We start from the raw sequence: 11,899 nt of genomic DNA on the forward strand, positions 1-11,899 counted from the left end.
CACACTGCAGAGAATGCTTCCCAACCTGGTCTGAAGCATGCACTAAATCCTGAAGCACCTTACAGTCAATACCTTCAGCTAAAGCATCCACTTTACATTTCAATTGACTTAACAAAAAATTCTGATACTTGAGCATATGAAACTGACAATTCAAAGCCCTCATAGCCAAAGTAGAAGAGGTATACAGTTTTTTACCCCACCTATCCAGGGCCCTAGCATCTTTGTCCAGAGGAACTGGATTCTTAACCACAGAGGCCTTAACGCCCTTGGGGCCTTGAGAAATAGTTTCAGGATCAGCTCTAGGGCTCTGAAACAAGTACTTGTGAGCTTCCGGAACCCTGTAGTATCTATCTGGTTTAACAAGGGCAGGAGGCAGAGAATCTGGGTTAAGGGCAGCCTCAGAAAACACATCCTGAACAACATCCAGTACAGGAGGAATAGCCAAGGGCCTGTGCTGAGGCAAAACAAAAATTCTCTCAGCCTTTTACGAGAATCAGAATAATCCTGGCCCTCCCATTTGAAATGTTCCCTCATGGAATGCAAAGTTTCAGAGAAAGAAAAATCTTCTGGAGGGGACGCAGAGGGAGAAGCATCCTCAGCTTCCGAATCAGAATAGGGAGGAAATCGAAGGTCTTCCACAGAGGAATCTGACTCAATGGAAGACTGAACCAAACCCTCCAACTCCGTCTCTACCCTGGGCCTCTTCTGAGGGGGAGGCATGGAACCCCTAATTAAAGTAATCAAATCCTCAGCCATCTTCAACATGTGCTTCCTAGGAGCTGGACCCTGGGGAAAAGCACCCGCAGGGGCAGATTTAGACTTAGACTGGCCTCTGCCTAGAGAAGGAGGAGGCTTAACCACCCTACGAGGGGAGGGAGCCACGGACAACAGAGGAGCACCCTCAACCTGGCCTAACAAAGGAGAAGCCACCCCCTGTAGCAACAAAGGCTCCCCTTGACACTCAGGCACACTGTCAGAAAGAGCCACTGAAGCAGCCAGTGGTTCTACAGGACTGACGTCCGGAGCGGACGTCTCATCCTGCTTGGACCGCAAATACTGTTCTCTGCGCTTCTTAGAAGAGCCAGTCGTCGGAGAATCCGACGGCATGTTGTAATTACAACGTTTACCAAACACCAGCCTAGCACAGTCCAACCGACGTTTAATAGTACGCTTATTAAAAGTAGCACAAAAGCGACACCCAACAACGTCGTGCTCAGGCCCCAAACAAGGAATGCAGAGTGAATGGTAATCCCTATGAGGAATCTGTTTCCCACAAGAAATACAGTTATTAACTTTTTCTGACATCCGACAATACTGAGACAAGAAAAAGACAAAAAATAAAATGTCCCCAATGGGGTACTTAGCCCAACTTGGTCTCCGGTCTGAAATTCGAAAACCGACAATTCCAGAACGCCGAACGGCACTTGCAAATTCTGCTTCTGCTCAGGACCATGCGGCAAGAAAGACTAAAGTTATGGTGTCGGTCATGCGCATTTATACTGACACCACGTCAGTCTCGAGCGCCATGACCGACGCCATATCTAGCCCTTTGGTATTCGGGCCGATGGAGGGCAGCGGAGTACCCACTAGTCAGGACTGCAGCAATGGGAGACGACGAACATCCTGCTTTTCCTTGTATTTTATCTGCCCTCCATATGTACTTCTCAACCTCTTAATTCAAGAAAACTGGAAAGCCTTAGAATGTATTACTAGAAGAAAGTCTGAGCAACTGGAATTTTTTCTAATTGTATATGCCTGATTTACAACAGGCCCACTGGCTGGGCTGACCAATCAGCATGCACATTTTTGAATGTTAATTACCTAGCATTGTATAATTCACATTATACAATGACTGGCCATTAACATTCCAAAACGTGCACAATGATTAGCTAGCCCAACCAGTGTGCCCATTGTAAATCAGAGAATATACCAATGGAAAAGGTCCGGTCTCCCAGATTTTTTTCCGTTGGTATAGTCTTTAAATTTTATTTTTATTTCTTAAATAAAAGTAAAATCTGTAGTCCGGACTCTGGACATACCAGAGAGGCAGCATGGACAAAATATTAGTGAAATCAGGTATGTTATGTACCCGATATCCCTTGTATTTCGTCCATGCTGTCTCTCTCTTACCCCTAAACTGCTATAAAGTTGTTTTTTTTTTTTTTTAATTAAAAAAGAAAAACGGAGCAACGGAGATTTTCTTTTCTCTGTTGCTTAATTTCCCCGAGCACTGATGTACTGGGTATGCGTGGAAATGCAAGTCCCAAATGCATGTGCAGTACATCAGATAAGGCTCTATATGAAATGTCCAGGGGCAGAAGGACAGCACGTCGCCCTTATACAAAGATATTAAGAAAAATAAGTATTTTTTTTTCTTAAATAATGTCATTGTATAATAGCAATAACCCACGTCTGGGTGTGGGCAATGCTGGATTTACCCACGGTTGTCTTTGCCCTCGTGACCAAACCACACCAACCGTGGGTAAATCCAGCATTACCCACATGCAGACGTGGATTGTTTCTATATTCCCTTATCCTTCCAATGTGAGAGCTACTTAATTAGCTTCATCTTGCAGCACAGGGTTTGATTTCTTAGGTATGTACTACACTATCAGCTCTATGGCCTATATACAAGCCTAGCCAAAAAGGTAACTTGACTTTCGCCACCCAAGAAAATTATTTTCTTGAGTCCCTGTCGAGCAGAGCCACAGAGGTGATCCCCGGGGTGAATTTCTTATTTCCCATTCAATCATCAAGATTTTTCTTGAAGAGTGCTAATGAGGAGCTTTGTTTGATATAGATAGGTAGTTTGTTCCAGAGCGCAGAAAGTCTCTGGGAAAGGAATTTATCCCTCCAGCATGTTCCGTTTATCGTGGTGACAAGGTTTAGGTCCCTAGAACGTGTAGCTCGGAGGGATTGGGATTTCTTTAAGTGGAGTATGTCCAACAGCTCTGGGTTTGACATAGCTTTGTATGTTAGGCAGAGATTGCCTCTGAGTAGGCGATATGTGATGGAGTAAAGCTGGAGTTTATTGAGACGGTCTGCGTAGGGCATCTGTTTGAGGCCAGTAATCCTCTTTATGAGGTATTTCTATGGCCTTTCCAGTTGTAGATGTCCTGTGAGGTACATACCAAATGGGGCGTTGTACTCTGTAATGGGTCTAATGAGTGATGAGTAGAGGGGAACAATGACCCCTTTTTTTCCTGGATGAGAAACCTTTTGTGATAAGGTGTGCCACATAGAAGGATTTCCTGACTACTGTGGCGATGTGATTATCAAAGGAGAGGCTACTGTCCACCTGCGTCTGGTCTCATCACACTTTCGGTGTTAAGTAGACTACCACGTATGTGGTAGCTCATGGGTACAGATTTTTTTGCAAAGGGGATGACAATGCGGTTTTTGGCATTGAGCTTGAGGCCGTGGCTTTGACACCAGACATCTGTCTCAGTGAGGCCCTTTTGCAGGATGTCCACATCGTTAGGAGTTTCAATTATGGCTCCTAGTTTGCAGTCATCTGCGAACTTAGTTAGCCTGTACTTCAGAAAAGTAGATACCAAACAGGAGGGGACCAAGGACTGAACCCTGTGGTACTCCACTTGTCACTGGTCTGAAGTCGGACTTGGAGTCTGCTACTTTCACAGTGTGGGTTCTGTCAGTGAGCCAGTTGGCAACCCATCTTGTGACAGAGGTATTTATACCTAGTTTAGTGAATTTATGTATAGTTCCAGAGTGGGGGATGGTGTCAAAAGCCTTGGCGAGATATAGATAGGCTGTGTGCACCACTTTACCCTCGTCTACGGCTTTGGTGACTGCTTCAAAGTCGTCAATCATGTTTAGGAGACACGATCTGCCTTTTACAAACCCAAACTGGGTGGGGTCCAGAGTTTGGAGATTACCAATGTCTTTGTTTATAAGTTCCACGATGATACGTTCCATGGTCTTGCAGACCAGGGTCGTTAGGCTAATGGGGCAGTAGTTCCCGGGGTCCATGGTGGCTCCCCCTTTGTGGAGTGGGATAACCGTCGCTGTGCACCATTCAGTGAGCATAAAGCCTGAGGTGAGGCTATGATTGAACATGGTGCTTAGGTGGGGTGCCAGTTCATTCTGTAGTTCATGTAGAACGCAGCCTGGGATGTTGTCAGGTCCCATGGATGCTGTGTTCTTGGCTTTGGAGAGTGTGGTTTTTACCTGTGCAGCCGTGATTACAGGAACTTTGCAATCTTCCGGTATAGAGATGGGCCCTTTAGGGGGTGAGGGGGTAAAGTTAGCACTGAACTTATCTGCCAGGATGTTGGCAATATCAGTTCGTTCTGTATATTTAGTGCCATTGTGCTGTAACTCAAGGGCAGATCTGAGTGTTGCCATTGAGATTCTTGACGTAGCTATAGAATGCTTTGTGGTTGTCTTTAGAATCAGTGGCAATTTTGTTTTCATAACTAGCTTTGGAGGATTTTACGAGGGATCTCAGCTTCTTACTGAGGCTGACCAGGGAGTTCTTCCACTCATGGGATTTTACTCTTTTTTTTGCAACAGTTTCTTTCTTCTTTTGTAGAGTTTGTTTATGGCAGGGGACCACCAGATTGGCTTCCTTTTTTTTTTTTTTTTGGAGAATAGCATCTTGGTTCTGTTAGGGATGATCTATGCACTCATGTGTGCTTATAAAGTGCATTTGTGTAGGATTCAGCAGTCGTACCTCTGTTGTCCATCTGCATGGGTGTCGAAGTTTGCCACTTCTGTCTTAAGAAGCGTGAAGTTGACTTTGGAGAAGTTTTTTTACAGTGGTTTCCCTAATGGGGGTGGGGGCGGGATGTGGATGTCTAGCCTGATTAGCTTGTGGTCGGATTTGACCAAAGAGGAACTGACCTCTGGTGTGGAACACCGGTCGCCCATGTTGGTAATGACCAGGTCTAGGATACTGCTGCCCCTGGTGGGGGGTGTGGATAAGTTGATCCAAGGCATTGGAATTTATGAATTCCAGAAATCGTTGATCAAAAGAGTTGGTGCATAAGTAGTTTTCCCAGTTAATGGTGAGGTAGTTGAAATCTCCCATTATTAGGGTGTTGCGTTGTACCCTAATATTTTCCAGTGTATCAAGAAATGAGGAGTGGGAATCCTGGGGCATGGTGGGGGATCTGTAGCAGGTTACAATTTGGATTGTGGTCTTGCCCAGAGTTAGTTGCACTTGGATAATCTCAGATGCATTATGCTGAGCAATTAGCCTGGAGGTGTGGATATCCTTAATGAATATGGACACGCCTCCACCTTTAGTGTTCCGGTCCAGGTTAGGTGACCGAAAGGTGGGGTATGAATTATAGCCTGGTAATGCAGGGGTGCTCTCTGGAGCCTTGAACCAGGTCACTCTCACTGCACAGATGTTGATGTTCTCCATTTTAAGGAGTGCCTCAAGTGAAGGCATTTTGAGGTTAAGACTTCTACCACTGAGTAGCATTACCTACAGATTTTGCTTGCTTGTACCTGTTACGGTGGTGAATTTGTCATTTGAATCTTGCCTAAAAAAGGCACTATAGGGGTGGTAAGAGCCTTAGCCAGTATCCGGAATCCCAAGGGTAACAGTTGCAGGCCATCTCTGGCAAAGCATCATGGTCTGTTGATCATGTCATCCCAGGCAGACAGATACTGGATCCCCCTTAGAATGACACCAGAAGCTTAGCCAATTGTTGAAGTCAATCATTTTGTCCTTGTACTGTGGTATCATTCTGGGTGATGGCAGAATACTACTCAGGGCTAGGGTCATACCTGCCTGGGGTACAGGATCGGAGAGCTCCTCCAGGTCTCTTTTCATGTAGTCCAGGGAGGTACGTCTCAGGTCATTCACACCAACATGGACAATGACAGAGTCATATTTGTACTTGTTGTGGAGTGACTTGAGTGCATGTTTTATGTGGCGGATCCTGGCACCCAACAGGCAGCTGACTGTAATTTTCTCCTTGTTCAGCCTGGTAAGTGGGACATCATTGTGCCTGACAATAGAATCACCTATGAATAAAGTATTTGGTACATTGTCTTGACTTGGGGGCTGTTTTTGGGTAGCACACTGGTGGTGTGAGCTATGTGTCACTTTGGTTATGATTGGTGTTTGTTTGCATTTCAGCTTCGGAGGTCCTCATTGCTTGGGTAGGTTAATGGTAAGGGCCTCCGCATATGTGGGTTTCGTGTTACTATGTCTGGGTGTTGATGGTGTGGGTTTTGTAAGGCTATTTGTTGCTTGAGGTGTAGTGCAGATGTTTACCTTCTCCTCTTGACTGTTTAGCACAGTCTTAGCTGGAGAGAGCTTTGCTTCCAGTTTGGCTATGTAATTACATCTCTTGCAGGTTGTACCATTTTGTGGTAGGAGGAGAAGGTTGTCTGTGTACATGAGGCAATTGCTACATTGCCCTAGTATAGCCAGATTCAGCAGGTGGGCAGGAGAAATCACCAGAAGCTGACCCTTGGACAAGGCAGATTAGGTGCTTTTAAGTAAGTACAAGAGCTGGCTTTCCTTACCTTGGCAAGTTGCAACTTTAGGTTGTTTTAGTGCTTATATCAATTTTTGGCTTCTTTAGTGCTTTCTAGCAGTTCTAGAGCAAGTGCTAGTCACAGGTATTCAGATTTTAGTGCTACTACTGAAAAAAACAGCAAGTTCTAAGGGGAAGTTTGAAGAGCAGACTTTCTGGCACCAGGAATAGCTTAACGCTAGCTAAGCGGCGGTGCGCAAACCCGGGTTTTAAAGCAGGAAGTTTAAAGGGATAGAAGCAGCCCAAAATGGTCAATAGTAGAACAAAACTAAAGCTGGAAACCACACCCCTGGCGATAGATAGGCTGCAAGACTTCCTTCTATATCTCTAGAAGATCTGGTCCATTCACAACACAATACACAGTCCAGAAATCAGCAAGTCTGAGATATTGGCAGGAAACGAGTACGGCGATAGGATTTTGTAGTAGTTTTGTTTTTCTTTTCACCAGTAGGGAGGCAGCAAATGCAGGATTAAAACACACTTATAAGGCTCTAAACGGCTAGCGAACTTGAGTATGTAGCCTATAACAATAAAATACAATTTAAATCAGACGATCTGGTAAAGTGCAATGTAAAAACCGGCAGAAATGCACTTAGCATGGTCACAAAAACACTTACGACAAGGTGCGGCAAGTAAAATAAGCAGAAACAGATCTTTTGACCAATTAAAGTCTCTCTCTTTCTGCTGCTGTAATTCTCTGCTGGACGCGGCGTCCAGGATGCCCCAAGAGAATAACAGATAATTAAGGAGGCTAGCTGCCCTTGTTGGCCATTTTAAGCCTAGCCAATTTCTCTTACAACGATGAGAATCAAAACCTACACCTCTTGTTTGTGTAGTAAACATAACCATTATACCAACCCTTTAGTTTTCTGTGTGATTTTGACCAAGTCACTTCAGAAAGTACTCTGGGGCTGCTCCTGAAAAGGCTCGCTTAAGTCTGTTGGGCTGTCACGAAGTGCATTACACGTTTGTCTTTAGAACTGTTACACCCTTCATACATTAGTATTTCACTATATGCTTTTTAACTACAAACTCCAGCAGATGTCTCGTAGTTTAATGGGTTACCTGATGCATTTCCAAGATATGCGAGTTTAGATGTGCACAAACAGGAGAGCAATGGGGGGGTTTAGAATAGGTGTTACTGGCAGCCGGAGACTTCGCGACGACAGAAGTTTAAAAGAAAAACAGAACAGACAACTCTCATGTATTTCACTTATCATTCCCAAATTCATAGTCTTCTACGACGCCCTTGATGACGCAAACAATTTCGACTAATATACTGTTATGCAGCTGCGCAAAAGGGCTCAGTTACATGATGGCTGACGATCCTGGTGAATTACATTTTATTTTTCCTTCAATTTCTTTCTCTTTTCTTGCTTGTGTGTGTCTATGCGCGACATGGCATTTACTGCAGTCCTAATAAGATTCTTCACGTCCGTGCTTGGAACACGAAATTGCCCGTCATGCCCAGGAAAGGGGTCCGAAAACGGCTGAAATTTCGGGCAGAAGACGTGTGCTGTGAAACAGGTAGGCAGGGCAGGCATTGCCGGTCGGCGCACTTCTGTGGCTAAGTTACTGCGCATGCTTAGTTATAGTTTTCCTTCTGAGGATAAAGTGGGTGGAGGTTATGAGCTTCTCAAAAACACAGTTGCAAAGTATTGTTGGTACACGTATAAACTCTTTCGAGTAAGTTATGCGATGTATTTTGATCGGTTTCAGCTTTTAGGATTCAGATATGGTTAAACTTTCATTTGGAAAATACTGTTTCCAATACTTTTGAAAGTCTTAAGATAGGTGGATTTTTATAGTGGTCTTCTTCTTTAGGCTTTTCCCGGTTAGGGGTCGCCACAGCGGATCAACTGTCCGCTCATGATTGGCAGTGGAGTTTTACGGTATCGAGTTGCCAGTCCGGCACTTGCCTTTCCACAGAAGGCACACACATGCATGCACTCATGTCTAGGGCCAATTTAGACTGTCCAATCCACCTACAGCATGTCTTTGGGATGTGGGAGGAAACCCACGCAACCACAGGGAGGATCTGCAGACTCCGCACAGAAGACACCCCAGCCGGGGATTGACGTCAATTTAAGCTAATGAATGAGGGACACTGTCATTTTCCATTTCCTCCTAGGGTTGTAATTTGGCTGGTGGTGTATGCGTTTTAGTAATCCTAGAATTTTATATGGAGATTTTTTTGTCCCAACTGACATTGGTTTGAGAAAAGAGGCCACGCAAATTGTAAACTGTAATGATGGATCCTTAAAAAAATTAGAACAAGGTAGGCTACTGCAGTTTGTTCCTGGAAGTAGGTCTATGGGTCGCACTCACTGGTGAGTATCTCGTGACGCATGTACTTTAAAGAGGTTGCGTGAAACGGTCATAGAGACTTGTCATGAGCAGGGTGAAAAGTGGTGGTGAAGTATGATGCTAGTTTTATGGCAGAGGCAAGCAGGATGATAGAAAATGTACCTTGGCAGTGGAAATTGGTTTTATGATGCAGAGTATTACTACTTTATTGTGGAAAGAGCTGTGCCTGCCTTAAATCAGGTCAACATTTCACTAGCTTTGTTTGTTGGTGTTGTGGGACTGGATTTACTGATTGGAGTGGTTTTTCCCTGTCTGACCCTCGGGAGAAGTCCCACTTAAGTTTGAGAATACTCACAAGGGCTTTGTTGTACTCTGTTGGCTCACCAGATGCTCAGTAGCAAGTAATCTGTCTTGGGTAAGTGCCACAAGTACCTATCTTGGGTCTTTTCATTCTGAGTTTGGGACAGGTAATAAAAAAGATCAGTCCAGTTGCAGTGTGCTTGAAGTTTTGTTTCTTAATTTCTGAACCGCACTTTTCGCATCTCTCAGCAGAACCTTCTGCATGTCCACAAGCCGAATAAAAGCATTGGTAAGCTGCTGTGTCAAAAATGCTTGGAACAAATTTCCAACATGTCAGGTCTATCACTAACTCCATCTCCTTCAAATAGCACTAAAAGATACCTGCCGTAAGGTATGGTCATGTCTTTGCTACGAGCCAACATAACCTACCTTCCTGTCATCTCCTATCTCTGCCTGCCCCCCCAAGCTGCACCTTCTATAAAATTAACTTGCTCTTCAGACAGGACTATTTGTCCCTCTAGCTTCCATTTTTCTTGCCTCTCACTTATTCCGTACCTCCTAAACTGCTCTCTCTCCTACTTGGTACTGGGATTTTGTCCTGCTTTACTCTACACCCCCCCCCCCCCCCCAATTTCAGCTATCTTACTAGCTTGGTTAACGACGGATTTCAGTTGAATTGTACAGGTTCTAGGTCACATTAAAGGTGGGAAAAGTCTTGAAATGATGTATTGTGGTTTGATTTTAACAGGGGTGTGTACACTTTTTATATCCACTGTAGGATTCCACCAGCAATAGAGATTTTTGTGAGTAGCAGTATATATACTAACATTTACAATTTGTTAATGGCGCAGCTGTACTTTTACTGCCGTATGATAAAATGCATACTTTGAAAGGATAGATATGATGTTGGCTAATTGGCTAATTTAGCCTTTAACAGTCTTTCCCAATGGTTCTTGCCTATTACTTAATGCTAACTGTATACTTTGTGAAAGCTGGGATCGTGTTGGGTTCGTAGGATATGCATTACCCACGGGGAAACTAAAATAAGGAGTCATGATGCCCCCCACCTCCACACGCACGCACACTACTTAGAAGTAGGATTCCCTAATTCTTTGATAGTAACTTACTTTGCATTGTGGTTTTTTTATGGTACACGTGTTAGTGGTGTTTGGGAGGCTGAACGTGTCCATAGCTGTGTGTGCACTGTATGATGAGGAGTAGCTTGGCAGTGTGCTTCTGTTCCCACTTGCCTAAAACTCTGTGGATTGTAGTGGCTTCTTCTGGGATAGTCAAAGGAGTTGGTGGCAATATTTTACTTTAGGACTAACTAGGATGTCCTCGTCCATGTGATGTTGGCCAACTTTTTAATTTATAATGTAATACTACTTAATCAGAGGAAAAAAGTAAATGTTTATTTGAAACAATGTTTTCTTAAGAAGAAGAGATTTAAAAAAAAAAAGTGAGCATAATGACCATTAGGGAACCTCCCCCCTCCACAAGGCTGCAAAGCTCTTAAAATTATATTTTGCAGGGGGCAGTAGCTTCCCTTGCTTAGATGTGTGTAGTCATCATTTATTGATATTAAGCCAGTAATGTCTGATAACAGAGTTTCAGATTTTTTTATTTGACCTATTTAAACCTTTTACTGTTCACAAAATAAAATGTTTAGGATGTTTTATTAATCACCACGCTTATGTGATGACCCAAAAGGGATGTTGGTTAAGTTGACACCGCGCACACTTGCGTGAACTGGGATGGTGAGTCCTAAAGTAAAATATTGCAGTATTAATCTGCGTTACTGGATGGGATCAGTTAGTCAGATAAGACATATGAAAACTGCCCTTCATTTTGGAGTACAACCAGCATGAGTCGTGTCATGGAGTGTTTTAGTGCTTTAATGACTTGACAGGGTGGTACTTTGGTAACAGTTTTATGACTGGTACGTTGATTTTTGTGTATTGTTCTGTCTGGTGCCTAATATCAGGCAATAGCATGTTTATGTGTTCTTTATTTTGAGAGGAGCCATTTTTTGTGGGGTGTTGAATTGTTTACTTATGCAGCCAGTAAACTGAGACAAGTTCATTCAGTGATCCCTGATGCAGTATGGACTCTAAACTTAGTGCAAAGAATTATTTTGTGCCGTATGGATATTTGGATAATGCTGCTGGAAAGATTTTTATATCTGTTTGGAGTCTTGTTTGACTGTGAACAAACAGTATTAAGTGACGACAGAGCCTACATGATTTTACATAAGTGATTTTGAAGGCTTGTGGTGGTACCAATTGAAAACCAGATTTCTGGGTGGATGATGATGACTTCGACCACAACTTGTTACTAGGTGGTAACTGTTATCTGTGCCAGCTTCTGTGTCATAATAGAGGTACTGTTGGTGTTTTCTTGGAGTGGACATAGAGGAAATGCATTAGGATAATGTGATTAATGTTGTAAGGGATAGGAATAATTAAGGTATTTATCCCATGAGAATGCAGGCAGTGAAGTATTGCAGGTAGTAATTGTGTGTGTTTTAATCCACAGTTACAGTGGCTGATTATGCCAACTCTGATCCAGCTGTTGTGAAGTCTGGAAGAGTCAAAAAAGCTGTAGCAAATGCTGTCCAAAAAGAAGGTAAGTAGTACTTTTCTGTCAGTATATCTGGAAAGAACTTCAATTGCCTAGAGTTTTTCTTAGTGACTCATTTTTCCATTTTGTGTTTTTCTGTGCACCATGGGTGTCATGTAGCTGACGTTACCTTTCTCCAGCTTGTTTCCTGTTTATAT

General features: G+C 43.5%; 1 protein-coding gene across 2 annotated transcripts in view; it reads left to right on the forward strand.

The window, feature by feature from the left end:
• The first annotated feature begins 7,815 nt into the window (after window positions 1-7,815).
• TMEM183A (transmembrane protein 183A) overlaps window positions 7,816-11,899 on the forward strand; it is a 562,721-nt gene continuing 558,637 nt past the window's right edge. The window contains exons 1-2 of one of the 2 annotated variants that reach the window (XM_044070205.1): window positions 7,816-8,042; window positions 11,658-11,747. In XM_044070205.1, coding sequence (XP_043926140.1) covers window positions 7,979-8,042; window positions 11,658-11,747 — 154 coding nt within the window. In that variant the 5' untranslated portion in view covers window positions 7,816-7,978. Of the gene's footprint in view, window positions 8,043-8,557; window positions 8,794-11,657; window positions 11,748-11,899 lie in introns of those variants that run through there. The other variant, XM_044070204.1, reaches the window with a different exon arrangement.

The sequence above is a fragment of the Protopterus annectens genome, chromosome 4.part1, assembly GCF_019279795.1.
Source record: "Protopterus annectens isolate FY-2018-M chromosome 4.part1, PAN1.0, whole genome shotgun sequence".
Lineage (NCBI taxonomy): Eukaryota > Metazoa > Chordata > Ceratodontiformes > Protopteridae > Protopterus > Protopterus annectens.